Source organism: Entelurus aequoreus, linkage group LG25, assembly GCF_033978785.1.
Source record: "Entelurus aequoreus isolate RoL-2023_Sb linkage group LG25, RoL_Eaeq_v1.1, whole genome shotgun sequence".
NCBI lineage: Eukaryota > Metazoa > Chordata > Actinopteri > Syngnathiformes > Syngnathidae > Entelurus > Entelurus aequoreus.
In genome coordinates, this window is record NC_084755.1 from 29,923,004 (window position 1) to 29,947,819 (window position 24,816).

At 36.8% G+C, this 24,816-nt stretch overlaps 2 protein-coding genes and 1 long non-coding RNA gene across 4 annotated transcripts; 2 read left to right on the plus strand and 1 right to left on the minus strand.

Moving 5' to 3' along the window:
• Positions 1-134: 134 nt before the first annotated feature.
• Positions 135-19,870, minus strand: LOC133642403 (uncharacterized). Of its 2 annotated transcripts, none has more exons than XM_062036567.1 (7): positions 19,706-19,870; positions 17,298-17,325; positions 17,101-17,213; positions 1,152-1,191; positions 979-1,080; positions 368-901; positions 135-292 (listed from the first exon to the last, which is right to left on the minus strand). In XM_062036567.1, exons 1-6 carry the CDS (start codon positions 19,726-19,728, stop codon positions 368-370), a joined length of 840 nt encoding a protein of 279 aa, XP_061892551.1. In that variant the 5' UTR covers positions 19,729-19,870; the 3' UTR covers positions 135-292. The 2 variants fall into 2 exon arrangements, with proteins under 2 accessions (XP_061892551.1, XP_061892550.1); XM_062036566.1 differs by lacking the exons at positions 135-292; positions 368-901; positions 979-1,080; positions 1,152-1,191 and adding exons at positions 15,947-16,128; positions 16,204-16,737; positions 16,815-16,916; positions 16,988-17,027.
• On the plus strand, positions 3,135-24,054 carry LOC133642404 (uncharacterized). Its single transcript, XM_062036568.1, has 7 exons — positions 3,135-3,185; positions 22,678-22,705; positions 22,790-22,902; positions 22,976-23,015; positions 23,087-23,188; positions 23,265-23,798; positions 23,874-24,054. Exons 3-6 carry the CDS (start codon positions 22,793-22,795, stop codon positions 23,796-23,798), a joined length of 786 nt encoding a protein of 261 aa, XP_061892552.1. The 5' UTR covers positions 3,135-3,185; positions 22,678-22,705; positions 22,790-22,792; the 3' UTR covers positions 23,874-24,054.
• On the plus strand, positions 7,324-17,496 carry LOC133642405 (uncharacterized). Its single transcript, XR_009824509.1, has 3 exons — positions 7,324-7,562; positions 16,358-17,236; positions 17,321-17,496. It is a non-coding gene; the product is annotated as an uncharacterized LOC133642405 (long non-coding RNA).
• Positions 24,055-24,816: the final 762 nt, after the last annotated feature.

Here is a 24,816-nt window from a genome sequence, read left to right on the forward strand (position 1 = left end):
TAAGCATTGCAGTCTTTCCGGACGCCAGTCAGCCAGCAGTTTTGACTTCTTCATGGCCTGAATGATTACAAGACCAACATGAATGTGACTGAGCAAACCTTTTTTGTTGTTTTAAATAATTTATTCACCACCAAATGCAAAAATATATACATTATATAAAGACAGTTTTTGGGAAGGAATGTCTAAAACAGTCAATAGAATTAAGATTATTTTGATGATGTCATATCCTGTGATGTAAGAATGGAAGGATGAGATGGATGGAGGGATGCTTCATGAGCACAAACTGCATCATCTACATAAAAGACAATATGTCATTGATATGCTGCAACAAAAGGAACTTGACATTAGAAGAAGGGACACTACTCACCTAGAAGTTCATGAAGGTTGCGATGTAGTCCATGTCCTCCACAGCCCTTAGGATGCGCTCTCGTGAAGTGAAAGTGCTTCGGTCAAAGTCCAGCAGGGGAAAGCTTTCAGAGTGCCGGACAAAACTTCTAAAAAGGCTTTCCACTGTTCGCCAGGCCACCGACGAGCAGATGTGGAGGAGACGGTCTTCATCAATATGCTGGCTGAGGCAGGAGCAAGAAGTCAGAGCGTCTTCCAGCATTCTGCCGACGCCCAAGCTGGCCGTCTCAGCCCTTCTCCTCAAAGACTCCGCACTGGAGTCCGGAACAGCGGGTGTCAGGAAAACCCTGACGGCATGATCCACCACCTCTCTCACCAGGTGGAAGCTTCGGCGTCGGAGCTCTGTGAGCAGCGTCACTTCCTGGATCCAGCTGATGTTGGAGCTGCTCAACATCCTCTGCAGCTCGTCAAGCAGATACCGGAGGAAGCTCTCCACTTCTTGCTCCGTTTTGGGACACACTACTGCCAGGAACATTTGGAGACCGTCCAGTGTGACCTTTTTAAAGGAGAGACAAAGAAGTGAGTGAATTGTTCCAGAACATACAGCAAGGGCAGAAAAAAACCTGTCCTTACCCTCCTCCCGAGCAGCTGTGAAAGCCTTATCTCTTTATCAAGTTCCTCACACACTTCTTTCTCCAGTTGGGTCAGAGAGAGGAACGCTGCTCTGATCCAGCCCTGCACACATCAACCAATCACTATTTAGCAATCTTTAGTTTCATGTACTCTTACACGTATTCTATAATCACCAATTCAAGATGGATGTTCCTCATCCCCATCATCTGGAACCTTTAAAACAAATATACACATATGTATTCTCTCCTTTTCAGACATGTTTATACCAGGAGGTATGATGCACCGAGATATGCCTGGGAACTTCATTCTTCTTCTTCATGAGCACAAACTGCCTCATAAGCATCTTCTGCACACACAAAGACGATACGGGTTAGTTCTGTACTGCATAGAGAAGAGATGTGTTGGAATAAGCAGTGAGCACACTATTTACCTCACGAATGTCATCCTTGAAAGGAACCCTATAGGAAAGAAAACGAGAAGAGACTTTAGATGTTGCTGACAAAGCTTCTCCCTGAGATGAAAATGATTGCAGGACCGATACCACGCCACAATGTACAGGACCAATTCTTTCTACTTGAAAATGTTCAATATTGAAATATGTTGTGACTAAATAATTAGAATAAAACACTTGTTTTAATCAACAAATGTATTTGTGTACAATTAACAATATATAAATACACAACTAGAGATGTCCGATAAATGCTTTAAAATGTAATATCGGAAATTATCGGTATCGTTTTTTTTTTAATCTGTATTGGGTTTTTGGGTTTTTTTTTTAATTAAATCAACATAAAAAACACAAGATACACTTAAAATTAGTGCACCAACCCAAAAAACCTCCCTCCCCCACAAAAGGGTTGTTTCTTTCTGTTATTAATATTGTGGTTCCTACATTACATATCAATATATATCAATACAGTCTGCAAGGGATACAGTCCGTAAGCACACATGATTGTGCGTGCTGCTGGTCCACTAATAGTACTAACCTTTAACAGTTAATTTGACTCATTTTCATTAATTACTAGTTTCTATGTAACTGTTTTTATATTGTTTTGCTTTCTTTTTTATTCAAGAAAATGATTTAAATTTATTTATCTTATTTTATTTTTTTTATTTTATTTTAAAAAGGACTATAAATTAGGCATAATAATGTGTTAATTCCACGACTGTATATATCGGTATTGGTTGATATCGGTAATTAAGAGTTGGACAATATCGGATATCGGCAAAAAATCCATTATCGGACATCCCTATACACAACAATACAGTACAATTTGATTATAGCCTTTTTATTACATACCCTTACAATGCAAAATAACACTAATACCAGTGCAATATATTATATCGCTATTAGGGATGTCCGATAATGGCTTTTTGCCGATATTCCGCTATTGTCCAACTCTTTAATTACCGATACCGATATCAACCAATATATACAGTCGTGGAATTAACACATTATGCCTAATTTGGACAACCAGGTATGGGGAAGATAAGGTACTTTTAAAAATTGTAATAAAATAAAATAAGATAAATATATTAAAAACATTTTCTTGAATAAAAAAGAAAGTAAAACAATATAAAAACAGTTACATAGAAATTAGTAATTAATGAAAATGAGTAAAATTAACTGTTAAAGGTTAGTACTATTAGTGGACCAGCAGCACGCACAATCATGTGTGCTTACGGACTGTATCCCTTGCAGACTGTATTGATATATATTGATGTATAATGTAGAAACCAGAATATTAATAACAGAAAGAAACAACCCTTTTGTGTAAATGGGGGAGGGAGGTTTTTGGGTTTGGTGCACTAATTGTAAGTGTAACTTGTGTTTTTTATGTTGATTTAATAAAATACATTTAAAAAAAAAAAAACGGTACTGATAATAAAAAACCGATACCGATGATTTCCGATATTACATTTTAACGCAGTTATTGTCCGATAATATCGGCAGGCAGACATCGGACATCTCTAATCGCTATTATGCAAATACAACACAAAACCGCACATATATATGTAATGTATGTGTAAAAATAGACATAAAAAGTACTAAAAAAATATCGATCCTTTTACGCTAGTTTCAATCCGATACTGATCGTACTCCGGCTGATATTGACACTGTAGACACTTGGATCGATCTAGCCATCACCACCACAACAACAACGCACACAAGATGGAGCTCTCCCCCCGCCTGTCAACGACAACAGGTTATGTAGTTATTTTACCACTGAATTAATGTTAATGCTTTATATTATAACGCTTGCTCAATTACAACAAAAATCCGTGTCTTAACCTCCGTTAAGTTCGAATACCGACTCGAGTTAAAGCAGCTATCACGCTAGCATGATGCGTTAGCTTCAAATGCTAGTTTTAAGGTTTGTAAACTTAGCGACAACAATAACATTGTTGCACAAAATTCGACGATGTCGAATAATATGTTTGTTATGGTCACCATGTAAAAAAAACTTATCTTAAAGATAAATTTGGAAGGTTCCAATCGTACTTTGTATTTTTACATTAGTACACACCTGATTCTTAAGGCATCAATCAAGTAAGTTGTACCTGTTTTTTTATTTTTATTGATTGAAACATTTATTAGCAGATAGCACAGTACAGTACATATTCCGTACAATTGACCACTAAATGGTAACACCCCAATAAGTTTTTCAACTTGTTTAAGTCGGGGTCCACGTTAATCAATTCAATTCCTGTTTAAAGTTTTAAAGTTTAACTTCATCAAGTGAAGTAGAAATAGTGTGTAAATTAAGTTTTCTTTCCACTTAAAACACTTACAATTGGGCATGGTTGAATCAAGAGTAATGTTAAAACTTGTCTTACCTGATGCATGCAAAAGTGGTCATAGTTGAAGAAGTGACGATGTTGAATTAAAGCTTCTGCTCGATTTGGATCCCAACTGAGTTCTGACTGGATTGCTCTTGAAATGCGGACTTTTATTTGATTTTGACATGTCCGTTACAAAGACCTCTTTCAAGTCAGAGACACCCTCTTTGATGAAGTACTTCTCCAACTGGGGAGGCTCTACTTTTTTTCAACAACTACTTGGAGATCAAAGGTTTACTACACAATTTATAAATGTGTTTTGTTTCATGTAGGTGTGTGCATCAAAAATATTATTAGATATGTCTTGTAAATATGATATATGTCTTGTGATATATGAATCTTTTGATAAATATTAAGAAAGTTACTTACGGTCCTATAAAACTAGTGAAAATGCACTAATTTATGGCCAACTTCTTTAATACAAAGTCAATGGCGGTCAACATTTTAGGTTTTGATTGATTGATTGAAACTTTTATTAGTAGATTGCACAATACAGTACATATTCCGTACAATTGACCACTAAATGGTAACACCCGAATAAGTTTTTCAACTTGTTTAAGTCGGGGTCCACTTAAATTGATTCATGATGCAGATATATACTATCATCATAATGCAGTCATCACACAAGATAATCATCAGAGTATATACATTGAATTATTTACATTATTTACAATCAGGGGGTGGGATAAGGAGGGTTTGGTTGATATCAGCACTTCCGTTCCAATATCCATTTCTCTGTTCTCAATTGTTGATGACTGATGATAACAACCAAACCTAACCCCCCCTCCACAACCCGGATTGTAAATAATGTAAATAATTCAATGTGATTATTTTGTGTGATGACTGTATTATGATGATAGTATATATCTGATAGTATATATCTGTATCATGAATCAATTTAAGTGGACCCCGACTTAAACAAGTTGAAAAACTTATTCGGGTGTTACCATTTAGTGGTCAATTGTACAGAATATGTACTGTACTGTGCAATCTACTAATAAAAGTCTCAATCAATCAATCAATCAAAAAGTCATCAACAATTGCATCATCAGAGAAATGGACATTGAAACAGTGTAGGTCTGACTTGGATATGTACAGCGAGCAGAGTGAGTTAAGAAAGCATAAGAACAAGTATCTACATTTGATTATATACATTTGATTATTTACAATCTGGGGAGGTAGGATGTGGAAGGGAGGGTGTTAGTTTAGGGTTGAAGTTTCCTGGAGGTGTTCTTTTAGTGCGGTTTTGAATGAGGATAGAGATGCCCTTTCTTTTACACCTGTTGGGAGTGCATTCCATATTGATGTGGCATACAAAGAGAATATGATTTATGTCTGGTGATATATGAATAATTTGATAAATATTAAGGAAGTTACTTACGGTCCTATAAAACTAGTGAAAATGCACTAATTTATGGCCAACTTCTTTAATACAAAGTCAATGGCGGTCAACATTTTAGGTGCGACCTTTTTGTTCAAAAAAATGTCATAACTTTGTTAATGTTTACCCCATATTTAAAAAGTTATCAGAAAGCTTGCAAAACAAAGAAACTGAAAAGTTACGGTGTATTTTTATTTCATTAAATTCATGAAATTAGCATTGGAAGTGAGGAAAAATTTGAGTAAACCTGGCTGGTCGGACTCGACTTGTGAGTCACAAAACAAGCGACCAGGCACTCAGCGGGGCAAAAAAATCAGTGTGCGGATCGATCAGTTAGAAAGATGTTTGGCAGACTCGCAGATAAATGTATAACGGATATTATAATTTTGATTCCAATGAACATTTTACAAACTATAACATTTTGTCAGTGCTTTGTGCCGCAAGTACTTGTCCAATGCGGAGATTTTTATATTCTGGATAAACAAAAATATGTGTTCTCCATCGGGAGTATTGGTGTATAATGGTGATGAAAACGATGCAAACGCAGTTGAACTCTGAAAACAGCGGTTGCTCGATCGAGCGTGAAACACTCGGAGTGACCACTGCGAGAGCCAGCCAGCGGCGAATACACACACTTATTTTATCTTTTTATTTTGCATCTATTTTGCTTTCAACATTTTGTTGTACTCATCAGGGCGTAATTGGCCCTCCTTGAATGAATAAATGTTGAAATGAAGTACTTCGTAAATGTCACTTTGACACAAGTTTCACTTCCACCAGATGCCTTCTGTAGGTACCAACACGCTTTTGGCATAATTCTGATTCTTTTTTGTTTGTAAAAGTCCACAAATGACATGTGCGGTTTGAAAAAACTATTCACTAATGAATGAATGAAATAAGTTTATTTCGGTCATATAATCAACCATCAACCATTTTGTGTGACCAGTTCAACAGTACAGATTAGACATATTTAACAATCATACACATTTACACACAAAAAGAAAAGAAAAGAAAAAGAATGACCGAAAAAGGAATAGGCTGAAGCCAAAGCTTATATTTGCCTATCCTATACATTCACTGAAAATTAGATTGCCTGGAACATCAACGTTTAAAAAAATCAATGGGATGAAAGTAATTGTTACTATATTTTATAATTTTCAATTATTTCACCTTTCAAGGTTTTCTTAAACCTTAACAAAGAACTACATGTCTTCAGCTCATCACAGAGTTTGTTCCACCATTTAACTCCTAAAACGGAAATACATTTGTATTTTATATTCGTTCTTACTTTACCTATTTCAAAAATCAATACCCCCGTAAATTATAGTTTTCTCCTCTTAATTGAAATAACCTAAGAATACAAGCTGGAAGGCTGTTGTTCTTTACTCGAAACATAATTTCCATTGTTTTTAAAAACACAATATCTGAAAATTTTAACACATTAGAACTTCTAAATAATGGATTGGTATGTTCATAGTAGCACGCTTTGTGTATTATTCTAATGACCCTTTTTTGAAGTTGAATTATTGGGTCTATGTTTGTTTTATAAACATTTCCCCAAACTTCAACACAATATGTTAAATATGGAAAAATAAAAGAATATTATAACATATGCAGACATTTCTTATTCAGCATGTGTTTTACTTTATAAAGAATAGCAATGGATTTGGATATTTTTCCCTTTATATATTCAATATGCGGTTTCCAACATAATTTATGATCAATTATTATTCCCAAGAATTTAGTTTCATATACTCTATCAATTTCCACTTGATTTAATTTAAATTTTGCTTCACAATTTGTCATTGCACCACTAAACACCATAAATTTAGTTTTATTATAATTTATTGATAACTTATTAATATCAAACCATTTTTTTAGCTGAATCAACTCAACTTCTATTGTCCTCAACACTTCAAGTCTTCTCCTGAACAATATACATTTGTATCATCTGCAAACATAATACATTTTAATTTATTAGATACTGAACAAATATCATTTAAATAAAGTATAAATAACTTAGGTCCCGATACCGAGCCGTGTGGAACCCCGCAAGTTCATCCCAAGGGTTAATGTTTTTTACCAGTTCCTGTCATAGCCAGCCATTAGTAAGGTGTCTTCACTCTGAGCCCATACACTTCCATTTAGTTTTACCTTTACAATTATGGATAATTTTGTTGTTGCTACTTATATGAACTTATTTTACAATAAATTCTACTAACTCTACACAAACAATGACATTATTTACCCATAACAGTCACTTCATCTCCCTTTTTGCTGCAGCCCAGGAGTGTGGTAGTAATCTGCCTGCTGTACACAGGAAGGAAAAATGGTTGGCTGCCGGAGGAAGCTTCCTGAAAAGGTGAGTACCAAATGGACGTGGCTTTTGCTTCCTCCGTCTACCGTCTGGGTCAGGGTTGGCAACCCAAAATGTTGAAAGAGCCATATTGGACCAAAAATACAACAAAAAAACTGTCTGGAGCCGCAAAAAATTAAAAGCCTTATGTAAGTGTTATAATGAAGGCAACACATGATGTAAGTGTCTAAATGAGATATAATAGCCTACTATCAAAATGGCTATTTGTCACAGGCTGATGCAAATCTTGAAATGTAATATTTATTCTACAAATGTTCACAACTTTGTAAAACATTAGTAAAACAGGCTTCTCAGAGGGTGAGATAACTCCTGGAAATTACTGGCTTACAAATGGCCAAAGATATAATAGATGTCGGTGTCCAAGTTAAAGGAAACAGCAGGCTGTCTTCTTTTTTTGGATTTATTACAATCTTTGCAAGCTGGGTAACGTTTGCTGTGGTCTGGAACAACATGGCACACAAACAACTATCAGAAATGCAGCCAATATTACATACAGATAATGTGTCATGAGACATGCAAATATAAATTAAATACAAAGAGGACATAAATAAACAAAATTAAATAAGCGCAAATATACCTACAAACGAGGCATTATGATGCAATATGTACATACAGCTAGCCTAAATAGCATGTTAGCATCGATTAGCTTGCAGTCATGCACTGACCAATAATGCCTGATTAGCCCTCTAACAAGTCAATAACATCAACAAAGCTCATATTTGTGCGTTCAAGCACAGCAAAAAATGTTTGGTGGACAAAATGAGACAAAAAAAGGAGTAATATAAACCACGTCTTTCTATGGCAGCATCGGAGAAAGTTGTACATGTAAACAAACTACGATGAGTTCAAGGACCGCCGAAATTAGTAGGACAAACGGCACTCACCAAATACTCTCCTCAGTGAAGCATGTTTAATACAAACAGTGGGATTTCTAACAACTAGGAAGGTTTGTGTCATGACTGTCCTCCTACAGAATCCATATTAAAACAAAAAATATATTTTTTCCTCCATTCTTTTCGATTTTCATACATTTTTGAAAAAGCTCAAGAGCCGCGTGTTGCCGATCCCCGGTCTGGGTGATGTTCTTGGGAGGGATATGCTGTGTTGACATTAAAGCTGCAGCTATTGTTTTATTTTAGTAATCTGTCAATGGTGGCAGGTTTTCTTGAACAACCCTGGGTTTATTCATGTCTCCTCCCTTCTGATGAATGTGAAGCAAGTGTTTTTGATGTGTTTGTTCCTATTTTAACCCAGTAATGTCCAAACAAAACAACTTCCTTAAGCCTAATGTGAAGAGAGGGTTTTGAGGTCATCATTATTTAGACAGCTTTACCTCAACTTACATCCGAGCTCGTAACTCAAAACATTTGTATCTCAAATCAACGTCGTCCATTGAAATTATTTGAAATCCGTTTAATCGGTGCAGGTCCCCAAAAACCACAACAAAAAAGAAAGACAAAACTTAAGACAATACATAGTATGAAAAACAATACAGTAGAATGTACTGTACTACAAACAACTACAGTATTGTATTAATGTAATGTAATAATGTACATCATTTACTTTGAAGAGTGACCACGGTGAAGTTGGTTTCACATTGGTTGTTGGGTATTTGCCTACCTACTAGGAATGGGAGATATGAGCTAAAATCTGTATTGTGATACATATTGTAGCCTTCTGCGATAAAGACAAATATATTTTATTTGGTGTATAAATGACAATGGAAACATTAAAGGCCTACTGAAATGACATCCATCCATCCATTTTCTACCGCTTATTCCCTTAGGGGTCGCGGGGGGCGCTGGAGCCTATCTCAGCTACAATCGGGCGGAAGGCGGGGTACACCCTGGACAAGTCGCCACCTCATCGCAGGGCCAACACAGATAGACAGACAACATTCACACTCACATTCACACACTAGGGCCAATTTAGTGTTGCCAATCAACCTATCCCCAGGTGCATGTCTTTTGGTAGTGGGAGGAAGCCGGAGTACCCGGAGGGAACCCACGCAGTCACGGGGAGAACATGCAAATGACATGTTTTTATTTAAACGGGGATAGCAGATCCATTCTATGTGTCATACTTGATCATTTCGCGATATTGCCATATTTTTGCTGAAAGGATTTTGTAGAGAACGACGACGATAAAGGTCGCAACTTTTGGTCGCTGATTAAAAAAAGCCTTGCCTATACCGGAAGTAGCGTGACGTCCCCGTTGGAAGGACTTCTCACATTTTCCCATTGTTTACAATGCAGCGAGAGAGATTCGGACCGAGAAAGCGACGATTACCCCACTAATTCGAGCGAGCGTGAAAGATTTGTGGATGAGGAAAGTGAGAGTGAAGGACTACAGTGCAGTGCAGGACGTATCTTTTTTCGCTCTGACCGTAACTTAGGTACAAGTGGTTCATTGGATTCCACACTTTCTCCTTTTTCTATTGTGGATCACGGATTTGTATTTTAAACCACCTCGGATACTATATCCTCTTGAAAATGAGAGTCGAGAACGCGAAATGGACATTCACAGTGACTTTTATCTTCACGACAATTCATCGGCGAAGCTCTTTAGCTACTGAGCTAACGTGATAGCATTGGGCTCAAATGCAGCTAGAAACAAAATAAATAAATCCCTGACTGGAAGGATAGACAGAAGATCAACAATACTATTAAACCATGGACCTGTAACTACACGGTTAATAATTCCCAGTCTGGCGAAGCTTAACAATGCTGTTGCTAACGACGCCATTGAAGCTAACTTAGCAACGGGACCTCACAGAGCTATGATGAAAACATTAGCGCTCCGCCTACGCCAGCCAGCCCTCATCTGCTCATCAACACCCGTGCTCACCTGCGTTCCAGCGATCGACCGAAGGACGAAGGACTTCACCTGATCATCCGCGCGGTCGGCGGCTAGCGTCGGCTAGTAGTCTGTAGCTGCCCTCCCTCCCTCCCCCCTCTTTTTATCCCTTCTCTCTGAATGGTGGGGTTTTAAAAAATGGGTGGGGGAAAAAAACAGCTTTTTAAATTTTTTTTTCTTCTTTTTTCTCTCGTCTGAGCAGAATGCAGTTAGCACACGTTATTCTTGTCTGTACGCTTCACATTGTATTACCATTACCCATCTTCTTCAGCTTCTCTATTCAACCGCTAATGTAAGTGAACAAGTTACACCAGCGGGCTCTGGGCTGCGTTGAGGGGGGAGGAAGCACTCAAAGGGTTAAAATGAGGGAGCGCCAGTGCTGTAGAACTGCTAGTACAGGCAGGTTAGTTTGTAATCCTTGTTTGTGTCTATTTATTCTTTTTTTTATAATCACATTTGGACTTGCTTTTTGATGATTTCTTTCTTTTATTTGTACATTTTTCCCCCCTCGTTGCAGCGCCTAAACCGCCGCACTCAATTAAGCACCTTTTTCGAGTGGCTAACCATGACCCACTTTAAAAAAATAAATAAATAAACAGATAAATAAAAGCACCTTATGAGCAGACCGATTCCCTGGTGTCGAGGCTTAAAGGCTCATTTTAAGCACAAAAATATTAAAAAAAGACGTCTCTGAAACTAATTAGCAGCAGCGTGTGCTTAAGTGCAGACTTTTTGGCAAGCGTAAAAGTCCAAAAGCACCACGGAATCGAACCATCAGCAGCAGTATTAAGAAGCACCACAGCGGAGAAGCCATATTGAGGGAGGGACAGTTTGCACAGGTCAGGTCTGGGGAAGAGGGGGGGGGGGGGTCTCCACAGCCAAACCACCAAGAGTGCTTGTGTGCCTCATCCCTTCAAAAGCAGCATCCCATCCTCACACTTCCAAGAGCCCCTGGTGAAATGCATGTGTTAAAGTTTCTTTTCCATAATAAGAATTTTTAAAAAAACAGTTTGAAAAGAGCAACACTTTGTTTAAATAAAAAGGATGTTCTTGACTGTACTTTGTCTTTTGTCTTTGCCTTAAAGTCCCAAATATCAAATATATTGTTTGTTCTTTTTGCTTTGTAGCTTCTTCTAGCTTTTTATAAATTGTTTTCCTGAAACATTGTGGAGTGGTTTGGATGTGGCTGTATCTGCCCCAGCATTTTGCCCCAAAAAAATCTGACACTTAAATTCCTAACTCCAGGCAGATTCCACCAAACTATTTTACTTTTTTTTAACAATTGGTTGGCGAAAGTCTCTACTAATAACCTTGAATAGTCAAAAACGACACTTTAAAAATGTCAACAACTTTTATTCTGCCACATTTTTCATTATTCAAATTTGGAAACTTCCCTTTTTTTAATTCTATCCATCCAAGTCTAGTTTTTAATGAGGGCTAGCCCACTTGACCAACACGCAATGCATCTTGGGAATTGCCGTAGGTTTCGTTTCATAATAACAGAAATGCTCCATTAATCGAAAATTATTTTTCTTTCCTCTAAACACTTTGATTACATTTGCGTTGTTATTTTATGACAGTTTTACTGAAATCATAAAACTGAATGTGTATGGCAGGAAGTTGTTATGTTTGCGCATGCGCAGACATGTCGCTGTGGGGCTTCCTTCAGTAATGTCGGTGTCGGCAGGTAAGCTAGCTCTTTCCCTAAAGCTCATTTCAAATATATTGTTTGTTTTTTGCTTTGTAGCTTCTTTTTTAAGCTCCTGCATTTGTGTCCTCTGTTATAGACAGGTGTTTTTGTACTAATAACACAGTTTTAGGCTTTTTATTAAAAACAATTCTGAAACATTTTGGCGTGGCTTGGAAGCGGCTGTATCTGGGGCTTCCTTCCAGACATCTTATAAGGGTACGCAGCATCGAGCGCTACTGCCTACTGTCGCTGACGAGACGCGGGGCCGCCATCTTGGAGTGGTGATCCGCTCCACTCAGTGCAATTCATTTGGCAGGAGCAATGAACTGTCAGCGCATTTAATTCATTTTACCTCACTGAATACCACTGATTTTCACGCGTTTTTTTGTCATACGTGTAGCTATGATAAAGGACACATGTTTTGGCTTGTTTTATTATTCATAGTTTGCAGTAACGGTAATAGAATATTCTTATATGCTATAAGTGACCAGACGTCCGAGATCAAAACTGGGAATATAATCCCGGAGAAGAGGGAAAAAAACGGTCAGCTATTTTTAAATTCAAGAAACAATATGATTAGGTTATATATACATGCGTATATATCCTACATAAAGATTGGGTTGGAAAGCTAGACTAAATTTAGACTTGTATAATACTGTATAGCCACTGTCCATCTGATTGTCTAGTTAGCTAACATATATTAACCCCCCCACCCCCACACTACACAATCTGGACTGTGGTCCTAACTTTTACCCCTGTTGGCTTTTACAATCTTTATCTTCATCATTTATTTCAACTTTATGTTATTCAAGTATGACATTTTTAAATGTAATTAATTTCATTGACAAGCAATTCTATTATGGTCATACTCTTGTTTGCTAGCGGCTACGATTTCAGTACTATTGAAGATCTTTGCTCCTTCTCAACACTGTGGTAATATTCTTTTCACAAAATTGATTGATTGATTGATTGAAACTTTTATTAGTAAATTGCACAGTTCAGTACATATTCCGTACAATTGACCACTAAATGGTAACACCCGAATAAGTTTTTCAACTTGTTTAAGTCGGGGTCCACGTAATCAATTCATGGTAAAATACAACCAATAATACGTTAATGTTAAATCTTACTTGTGAAAAGTAATCCCCCGATTCCTATTTTCAACAGTCTGCTCATTTGAGCAGGAAAACGCTGAACACCAGCCCGGCATCTTTGTTTTCTACCTGTCAACTGTCAGTTTAGGCTGCTCGCCGGCTCCTCAACACGCAATGCATCTTGGGAATTGCCGTAGCTTGCGTTTCATAATAACAGAAATGCTCCATTATTCGAAAATTATTTTTCTTTCATCCAAACACTTTGATTACTTTTGCGTTGTTATTTTTGTGACAGTTTTATTAAAATTTTCAAACAGAATGTGCATGGGAGGAAGTTGTTATGTATGCGCATGCGCAGACATGTCGCCCTTTCAATAATGGCGGTGTCGGCAGGTAAGCTAGCTCATTTCCTAAAGCTCAATTGTTGCCAGTTAAAGCTCATTTAAGCTCAGTTTAAGCCAATTAAACAATTATAACGCCTTAACAGGATTTCAAACATTAATTGCTCTTACTATAGTTCTTGGAATACATTATTTAATTAAAACAAACTGGTAGAATATTGCAATTAGCCTTAAATTTGCCAAAGAACACATGTTTCTCACAATAGCAAAAATACCTAAAAGCGTCTCAATAGATTTTAATTATTTTAAACTAATATATATATTTTTTAATTCAAAGTACATTTGTGGTAATAAACACAAAACTGTTGACTTATTTTTAGTTAAGGAATATATTTACATGAACACATATAACCTTACCATCACACATTTAGCATTATTTGTATACACTGTATTTTTAAAAAACATCAGAAATATGTTTTCTGTTTAATTACTATAATAATATTAATGACCTAAACAGACGTAAAAATAACATTCATAAGCTAATATTGGCAGTGTTTCTAAATAATATACAGTAAGATACTATACATGAAACCTGTTGTTTTGTTGATTTGAAATGTTTGTATAATGTTCCTCATACATCTATCATGTTCAACCTCTATAAAAGATAAATATTTCAGTCAAAAATGACCATCCGATGTCTACACATCTCACTTATTAGCAATGTTACATTTAGTCAAGACAAAATGTAATTAATATCGTGTGACATATCAACTGAAGTAATATAAAATAAATTTAAAATTAATATACATTTTTCCCATATCGTCCAGCTCTGATATCTAGTCTTCAAGTATAAGAAAATGTGATATATTCATATTCAAGGGAATAATGAGGGGTTATAATTATTTTAAATTCATATTATGGACACTAAGGTTGTACGGTATACCAGTACTAGTACCGGTATACTAATGAATCATATTCGGTACTATACCGCCTCTAAAAAGTACTCAGGAAGAGGTGCTTTAAGAAATGCCCAGCTAGTTATGCATTCCAAAAGTTTTGGAATGGATAACTATGATAACTGTAAGGCATATTTGGTTTTGGTGTCCAAACGTCGTGAACTTCCTGTCAGGCAGTGTTTTAGCTACTTCTAAATCACTAATCCTCATCTCCATGGCGACAAATAAAGTACGTTTCTTACAAGTATCATCCCTGCAGGACGAGGAATAGCTAAACATGCTTCCCTACACATCGTAGGAGGATACAATAGCTCACCCCCGTCACAATGTAAACAAACGCCACGGGTGGATCTACACCTGACATCCACTGTAATGATACCAAGTACAGGAGCGTATCTAGTCGATACTACTATGATTACATCGATATTTTTTAGCATCACAAAATGTTTTTTTGTTTTTTTAAAATTTATATTATGTTTATAAACTCAGGAAATACATCCCTATATTATGACCATTGTACGATCCTGTAACTACTTGGTATCGGATCTATACCCAAATTTGTGGTATCATCCAAAACTAATGTAAAGCATCCAAATAACAGAAGAATAAGTGATTATTACATTTGAACAAAAGTGTAGATAAAACATGTTAAAAGAGAAAGTAAGCAGATATTAACCGTAAATGAACAAGTAGATTAATAATTCATTTTCTACCACTTGTCCTTCATACTTTTGACAAAATAATACAATCATAAATGACACAATATGTTACTGTGTACGTCAGCAGCTAAATTAGGAGCCTTTGTTTGTTTACTTACTACTTAAAGAAAAGTTGTCGCATGTGTTCACTATTTGATTTAAGGACAAAATTGCAATTAGAAACATATGTTTAATGTACCCTCAGATTTAAAAAAAGAATACAGACAATGGAATTTTTTGTAGTACCCTATATTTAGAAAAGTATCGAATTACATGTTGGTACCGGTACCAAAATATTGGTATCGAGACAACCCTGTGTGTGTGTGTGTGTGTGGTAATTTCGGCTTTAAGGTGGCATGGGGGGCCTTTCCAGAGTCTTGAATTTGGTGCTACGCCCCTGAATGTATTACAGCAGGAAAACTAAACTACTGGACAAAAGCAGATGGATTATTATATTGTACGGTTTAAATGTTGTGATAGTTTGCCATATCTATTTATACAGTAGTCACACTCCTTCATTTCTTCTCTCAGGATTAATTATCTAGGACGGTTTTATTTTTGGTGTGTCTAGTTGTTGTTTTTTTTCCTCTCTAGCACTACGGGACAGACTTTTCTAAAGAGGTTAAGCATTGCAGTCTTTCCGGACGCCAGTCAGCCAGCAGTTTTGACTTCTTCATGGCCTGAATGATTACAAGACCAACATGAATGTGACTGAGCAAACCTTTTTTGTTGTTTTAAATAATTTATTCACCACCAAATGCAAAAATATATACATTATATAAAGAGAGTTTTTTGGGAAGGAATGTCTAAAACAGTCAATAGAATTAAGATTATTTTGATGATGTCATATCCTGTGATGTAAGAATGGAAGGATGAGATGGATGGAGGGATGCTTCATGAGCACAAACTGCATAATCTACAGAAAAGACAATATGTCATTGATATGCTGCAACAAAAGGAACTTGACATTAGAAGAAGGGACACTACTCACCTAGAAGTTCATGAAGGTTGCGATGTAGTCCATGTCCTCCACAGCCCTTAGGATGCGCTCTCGTGAAGAGAAAGTGCTTCGGTCAAAGTCCAGCAGGGGAAAGCTTTCAGAGTGCCGGACAAAACTTCTAAAAAGGCTTTCCACTGTTCGCCAGGCCACCGACGAGCAGATGTGGAGGAGACGGTCTTCATCAATATGCTGGCTGAGGCAGGAGCAAGAAGTCAGAGCGTCTTCCAGCATTCTGCCGACGCCCAAGCTGGCCGTCTCAGCCCTTCTCCTCAAAGACTCCGCACTGGAGTCCCGAACAGCGGGTGTCAGGAAAACCCTGACGGCATGATCCACCACCTCTCTCACCAGGTGGAAGCTTCGGCGTCGGAGCTCTGTGAGCAGCGTCACTTCCTGGATCCAGCTGATGTTGGAGCTGCTCAACATCCTCTGCAGCTCGTCAAGCAGATACCGGAGGAAGCTCTCCACTTCTTGCTCCGTTTTGGGACACACTACTGCCAGGAACATTTGGAGACCGTCCAGTGTGACCTTTTTAAAGGAGAGACAAAGAAGTGAGTGAATTGTTCCAGAACATACAGCAAGGGCAGAAAAAAAACTGTCCTTACCCTCCTCCCGAGCAGCTGTGAAAGCCTTATCTCTTTATCAAGTTCCTCACACACTTCTTTCTCCAGTTGGGTCAGAGAGAGGAACGCTGCTCTGATCCAGCCCTGCACACATCAACCAATCACTATTTAGCAATCTTTAGTTTCATGTACTCTTACACATATTCTATAATCACCAATTCATGATGGATGTTCCTCATCCCCATCATCTGGAACCTTTAAAACAAATATACACATATGTATTCTCTCCTTTTCAGACATGTTTATACCAGGACTACCTCCTACTCACTTTGTGTGGAAGTTTGTCTTAGCCAGGCGCCATTGCTTCATGTGATGCACCGAGATATGCCTGGGAACTTCATTCTTCTTCTTCATGAGCACAAACTGCCTCATAAGCATCTTCTGCACACACAAAGACGATACGGGTTAGTTCTGTACTGCATAGAGAAGAGATGTGTTGGAATAAGCAGTGAGCACACTATTTACCTCACGAATGTCATCCTTGAAAGGAACCCTATAGGAAAGAAAACGAGAAGAGACTTTAGATGTTGCTGACAAAGCTTCTCCCTGAGATGAAAATGATTGCAGGACCGATACCACGCCACAATGTACAGGACCAATTCTTTCTACTTGAAAATGTTCAATATTGAAATATGTTGTGACTAAATAATTAGAATAAAACACTTGTTTTAATCAACAAATGTATTTCTGTACAATTAACAATATATAAATATACAATTAGAGATGTCCGATAAATGCTTTAAAATGTAATATCGGAAATTATCGGTATTGTTTTTTTTTATCTGTATCGGGTTTTTGGGTTGTTTTTTTTTAATTAAATCAACATAAAAAACACAAGATACACTTAAAATTAGTGCACCAACCCAAAAAACCTCCCTCCCCCACAAAAGGGTTGTTTCTTTCTGTTATTAATATTGTGGTTCCTACATTATATATCAATATATATATCAATACAGTCTGCAAGGGATACAGTCCGTAAGCACACATGATTGTGCGTGCTGCTGGTCCACTAATAGTACTAACCTTTAACAGTTAATTTGACTCATTTTCATTAATTACTAGTTTCTATGTAACTGTTTTTATATTGTTTTGCTTTCTTTTTTATTCAAGAAAATGTTTTAAATGTATTTATTTTATTTTTTATTTTTTATTTTATTTTAAAAAGGACTATAAATTAGGCATAATAATGTGTTAATTCCACGACTGTATATATCGGTATTGGTTGATATCGGTAATTAAGAGTTGGACAATATCGGATATCGGCAAAAAAGCCATTATCGGACATCCCTATACACAACAATACAGTACAATTTGATTATAGCCTTTTTATTACATACCCTTACAATGCAAAATAACACCAATACCAGTGCGATATATTATATCGCTATTAGGGATGTCCGATAATGGCTTTTTGCCGATATTCCGCTATTGTCCAACTGTTTAATTACCGATACCGATATCAACCAATATATACAGTTGTGGAATTAACACATTATGCCTAATTTGGACAACCAGGTATGGGGAAGATAAGGTACTTTTAAAAATTGTAATAAAATAAAATAAGATAAATATATTAAAAACATTTTCTTGAATAAAAAAGAAAGTAAAACAATATAAAAACAGTTACATAGAAATTAGTAATTAATGAAAATGAGTAAAATTAACTGTTAAAGGTTAGTACTATTAGTGGACCAGCAGCACGCACAATCATGTGTGCTTACGGACTGTATCCCTTGCAGACTGTATTGATATATATTGATATATAATGTAGGAACCAGAATATTAATAACAGAAAGAAACAACCCTTTTGTGTAAATGGGGGAGGGAGGTTTTTGGGTTTGGTGCACTAATTGTAAGTGTAACTTGTGTTTTTTTATGTTGATTTAATAAAATTTTTTTTTTTTTTTTTAAACTACTGATAATAAAAAACCGATACCGATGATTTCCGATATTACATTTTAACGCATTTATTGTCCGATAATATCGGCAGGCAGACATTATCGGACATCTCTAATCGCTATTATGCAAATACAACACAAAACCGCACATATATATGTAATGTATGTGTAAAAATAGACATTAAAAAGTACTAAACAAATATCGATCCTTTTACGCTAGTTTCAATCCGATACTGATCGTACCCGGCTGATATTGACACTGTAGACACTTGGATCGATCTAGCCATCACTACCACAACAACAACGCACACAAGTTGGAGCTCTCCCCCCGCCTGTCAACGACAACAGGTTATGTAGTTATTTTACCACTGAATTAATGTTAATGCTTTATATCATAACGCTTGCTCAATTACAACAAAAATCCGTGTCTTAACCTCCGTTAAGTTCGAATACCGACTCGAGTTAAAGCAGCTATCACGCTAGCATGATGCGTTAGCTTCAAATGCTAGTTTTAAGGTTTGTAAACTTAGCGACAACAATAACATTGTTGCACAAAATTCGACGGTGTCGAATAATATGTTTGTTATGGTCACCATGTAAAAAAAACTTATCTTAAAGATAAATTTGGAAGGTTCCAATCGTACTTTGTATTTTTACATTAGTACACACCTGATTCTTAAGGCATCAATCAAGTAAGTTGTACCTGTTTTTTTATTTTTATTGATTGAAACATTAGCAGATAGCACAGTACAGTACATATTCCGTACAATTGACCACTAAATGGTAACACCCCAATAAGTTTTTCAACTTGTTTAAGTCGGGGTCCACGTTAATCAATTCAATTCCTGTTTAAAGTTTTAAAGTTTAACTTCATCAAGTGAAGTAGAAATAGCGTGTAAATTAAGTTTTCTTTCCACTTAAAACACTTACAATTGGGCATGGTTGAATCAAGAGTAACGTTAAAACTTGTCTTACCTGATGCATGCAAAAGTGGTCATAGTTGAAGAAGTAAAGATGTTGAATTAAAGCTTCTGCTCGATTTGGATCCCAACTGAGTTCTGACTGGATTGCTCTTGAAATGCGGACTTTTATTTGATTTTGACATGTCCGTTACAAAGACCTCTTTCAAGTCAGAGACACCCTCTTTGATGAAGTACTTCTCCAACTGGGGAGGCTCTACTTTTTTTCAACAACTAATTGGAGATCAAAGGTTTACTACACAATTTATAAATGTGTTTTGTTTCATGTAGGTGTGTGCATCAAAAATATTATTAGATATGTCTTGTAAATATGATATATGTCTTGTGATATATGAATCTTTTGATAAATATTAAGAAAGTTACTTACGGTCCTATAAAACTAGTGAAAATGCACTAATTTATGGCCAACTTCTTTAATACAAAGTCAATGGCGGTCAACATTTTAGGTTTTGATTGATTGATTGAAACTTTTATTAGTAGATTGCACAATACAGTACATATTCCGTACAATTGACCACTAAATGGTAACACCCGAATAAGTTTTTCAACTTCTTTAAGTCGGGGTCCACTTAAATTGATTCATGATACAGATATATACTATCATCATAATACAGTCATCACACAAGATAATCATCAGAGTATATACATTGAATTATTTACATTATTTACAATCCGGGGGATGGGGTAAGGAGGGTTTTGGTTGAAAACCTGCCACCATTGACAGATTACTTGATTACTAAAATAAAACAATAGCTGCAGCTTTAATGTCAACACAGCATATCCCTCCCAAGAACATCACCCAGACCGGGGATCGGCAACACGCGGCTCTTGAGCTTTTTCAAAAATGTATGAAAATCGAAAAGAATGGAGGAAAAAATATATTTTTTGTTTTAATATGGATTCTGTAGGAGGACAGTCATGACACAAACCTTCCTAGTTGTTAGAAATCCCACTGTTTATATTAAACATGCTTCACTGAGGAGAGTATTTGGTGAGTGCCGTTTTGTCCTACTAATTTCGGCGGTCCTTGAACTCATCGTAGTTTGTTTACATGTACAACTTTCTCCGACGCTGCCATAGAAAGACGTGGTTTATATTACTCATTTTTTTGTCTCATTTTGTCCACCAAACATTTTTTGCTGTGCTTGAACGCACAAACATGAGCTTTGTTGATGTTATTGACTTGTTAGAGGGCTAATCAGGCATTATTGGTCAGTGCATGACTGCAAGCTAATCGATGCTAACATGCTATTTAGGCTAGCTGTATGTACATATTGCATCATTATGCCTCGTTTGTAGGTATATTTGCGCTTGTTTCATTTTGTTTACTTATGTCCTCTTTGTATTTAATTTATATTTGCATGTCTCATGACACATTATTTGTATGTAATATTGGCTGCATTTCTGATAGTTGTTTGTGTGCCATGTTGTTCCAGACCACAGCAAACGTTACCCAGCTTGCAAAGATTGTAATAAATCCAAAAAAAGAAGACAGCCTGCTGTTTCCTTTAACTTGGACACCGACATCTATTATATCTTTGGCCATTTGTAAGCCAGTAATTTCCAGGAGTTATCTCACCCTCTGAGAAGCCTGTTTTACTAATGTTTTACAAAGTTGTGAACATTTGTAGAATAAATATTACATTTCAAGATTTGCATCAGCCTGTGACAAATAGCCATTTTGATAGTAGGCTATTACATCTCATTTAGACACTTACATCATGTGTTGCCTTCATTATAACACTTACATAAGGCTTTTAATTTTTTGCGGCTCCAGACAGTTTTTTTGTTGTATTTTTGGTCCAATATGGCTCTTTCAACATTTTGGGTTGCCAACCCTGACCCAGACGGTAGACGGATGAAGCAAAAGCCACGTCCATTTGGTACTCACCTTTTCAGGAAGCTTCCTCCGGCAGCCAACCATGTTTCCTTCCTGTGTACAGCAGGCAGATTACTACCACACTCCTGGGCTGCAGCAAAAAGGGAGATGAAGTGACTGTTATGGGTAAATAATGTCATTGTTTGTGTAGAGTTAGTAGAATTTATTGTAAAATAAGTTCATATAAGTAGCAACAACAAAATTATCCATAATTGTAAAGGTAAAACTAAATGGAAGTGTATGGGCTCAGAGTGAAGACACCTTACTAATGGCTGGCTATGACAGGAACTGGTAAAAAACATTAACCCTTGGGATGAACTTGCGGGGTTCCACAAGGCTCGGTATCGGGACCTAAGTTATTTATACTTTATTTAAATGATATTTGTTCAGTATCTAATAAATTAAAATGTATTATGTTTGCAGATCATACAAATGTATATTGTTCAGGAGAAGACTTGAAGTGTTGAGGACAATAGAAGTTGAGTTGATTCAGCTAAAAAAATGGTTTGATATTAATAAGTTATCAATAAATTATAATAAAACTAAATTTATGGTGTTTAGTGGTGCAATGACAAATTGTGAAGCAAAATTTAAATTAAATCAAGTGGAAATTGATAAGAGTATATGAAACTAAATTCTTGGGAATAATAATTGATCATAAATTATGTTGGAAACCGCATATTGAATATATAAAGGGAAAAATATCCAAATCCATTGCTATTCTTTATAAAGTAAAACACATGCTGAATAAGAAATGTCTGCATATGTTATAATATTATTTTATTTTTCCATATTTAACATATTGTGTTGAAGTTTGGGGAAATGTTTATAAAACAAACATAGACCCAATAATTAAACTTCAAAAAAGGGTCATTAGAATTGTTAATTGTACACAAATACATTTGTTGATTAAAACAAGTGTTTTATTCTAATTATTTAGTCACAACATATTTCAATATTGAACATTTTCAAGTAGAAAGAATTGGTCCTGTACATTGTGGCGTGGTATCGGTCCTGCAATTATTTTCATCTCAGGGAGAAGCTTTGTCAGCAACATCTAAAGTCTCTTCTCGTTTTCTTTCCTATAGGGTTCCTTTCAAGGATGACATTCGTGAGGTAAATAGTGTGCTCACTGCTTATTCCAACACATCTCTTCTCTATGCAGTACAGAACTAACCCGTATCGTCTTTGTGTGTGCAGAAGATGCTTATGAGGCAGTTTGTGCTCATGAAGAAGAAGAATGAAGTTCCCAGGCATATCTCGGTGCATCACATGAAGCAATGGCGCCTGGCTAAGACAAACTTCCACACAAAGTGAGTAGGAGGTAGTCCTGGTATAAACATGTCTGAAAAGGAGAGAATACATATGTGTATATTTGTTTTAAAGGTTCCAGATGATGGGGATGAGGAACATCCATCTTGAATTGGTGATTATAGAATATGTGTAAGAGTACATGAAACTAAAGATTGCTAAATAGTGATTGGTTGATGTGTGCAGGGCTGGATCAGAGCAGCGTTCCTCTCTCTGACCCAACTGGAGAAAGAAGTGTGTGAGGAACTTGATAAAGAGATAAGGCTTTCACAGCTGCTCGGGAGGAGGGTAAGGACAGTTTTTTTCTGCCCTTGCTGTATGTTCTGGAACAATTCACTCACTTTTTTGTCTCTCCTTTAAAAAGGTCACACTGGACGGTCTCCAAATGTTCCTGGCAGTAGTGTGTCCCAAAACGGAGCAAGAAGTGGAGAGCTTCCTCCGGTATCTGCTTGACGAGCTGCAGAGGATGTTGAGCAGCTCCAACATCAGCTGGATCCAGGAAGTGACGCTGCTCACAGAGCTCCGACGCCGAAGCTTCCACCTGGTGAGAGAGGTGGTGGATCATGCCGTCAGGGTTTTCCTGACACCCGCTGTTCGGGACTCCAGTGCGGAGTCTTTGAGGAGAAGGGCTGAGACGGCCAGCTTGGGCGTCGGCAGAATGCTGGAAGACGCTCTGACTTCTTGCTCCTGCCTCAGCCAGCATATTGATGAAGACCGTCTCCTCCACATCTGCTCGTCGGTGGCCTGGCGAACGGTGGAAAGCCTTTTTAGAAGTTTTGTCCGGCACTCTGAAAGCTTTCCCCTGCTGGACTTTGACCGAAGCACTTTCACTTCACGAGAGCGCATCCTAAGGGCTGTGGAGGACATGGACTACATCGCAACCTTCATGAACTTCTAGGTGAGTAGTGTCCCTTCTTCTAATGTCAAGTTCCTTTTGTTGCAGCATATCAATGACATATTGTCTTTTATGTAGATGATGCAGTTTGTGCTCATGAAGCATCCCTCCATCCATCTCATCCTTCCATTCTTACATCACAGGATATGACATCATCAAAATAATCTTAATTCTATTGACTGTTTTAGACATTCCTTCCCAAAAACTCTCTTTATATAATGTATATATTTTTGCATTTGGTGGTGAATAAATTATTTAAAACAACAAAAAAGGTTTGCTCAGTCACATTCATGTTGGTCTTGTAATCATTCAGGCCATGAAGAAGTCAAAACTGCTGGCTGACTGGCGTCCGGAAAGACTGCAATGCTTAACCTCTTTAGAAAAGTCTGTCCCGTAGTGCTAGAGAGGAAAAAAAACAACAACTAGACACACCAAAAATAAAACCGTCCTAGATAATTAATCCTGAGAGAAGAAATGAAGGAGTGTGACTACTGTATAAATAGATATGGCAAACTATCACAACATTTAAATCGTACAATATAATAATCCATCTGCTTTTGTCCAGTAGTTTAGTTTTCCTGCTGTAATACATTCAGGGGCGTAGCACCAAATTCAAGACTCTGGAAAGGCCCCCCATGCCACCTTAAAGCCAAAATTACCACACACACACACACACACACAGGGTTGTCTCGATACCAATATTTTGGTACCGGTACCAACATGTAATTCGATACTTTTCTAAATATAGGGTACTACAAAAAATTCCATTGTCTGTATTTTTTTTTTAAATCTGAGGGTACATTAAACATATGTTTCTAATTGCAATTTTGTCCTTAAATCAAATAGTGAACACATGCGACAACTTTTCTTTAAGTAGTAAGTAAACAAACAAAGGCTCCTAATTTAGCTGCTGACGTACACAGTAACATATTGTGTCATTTATGATTGTATTATTTTGTCAAAATTATGAAGGACAAGTGGTAGAAAATGAATTATTAATCTACTTGTTCATTTACGGTTA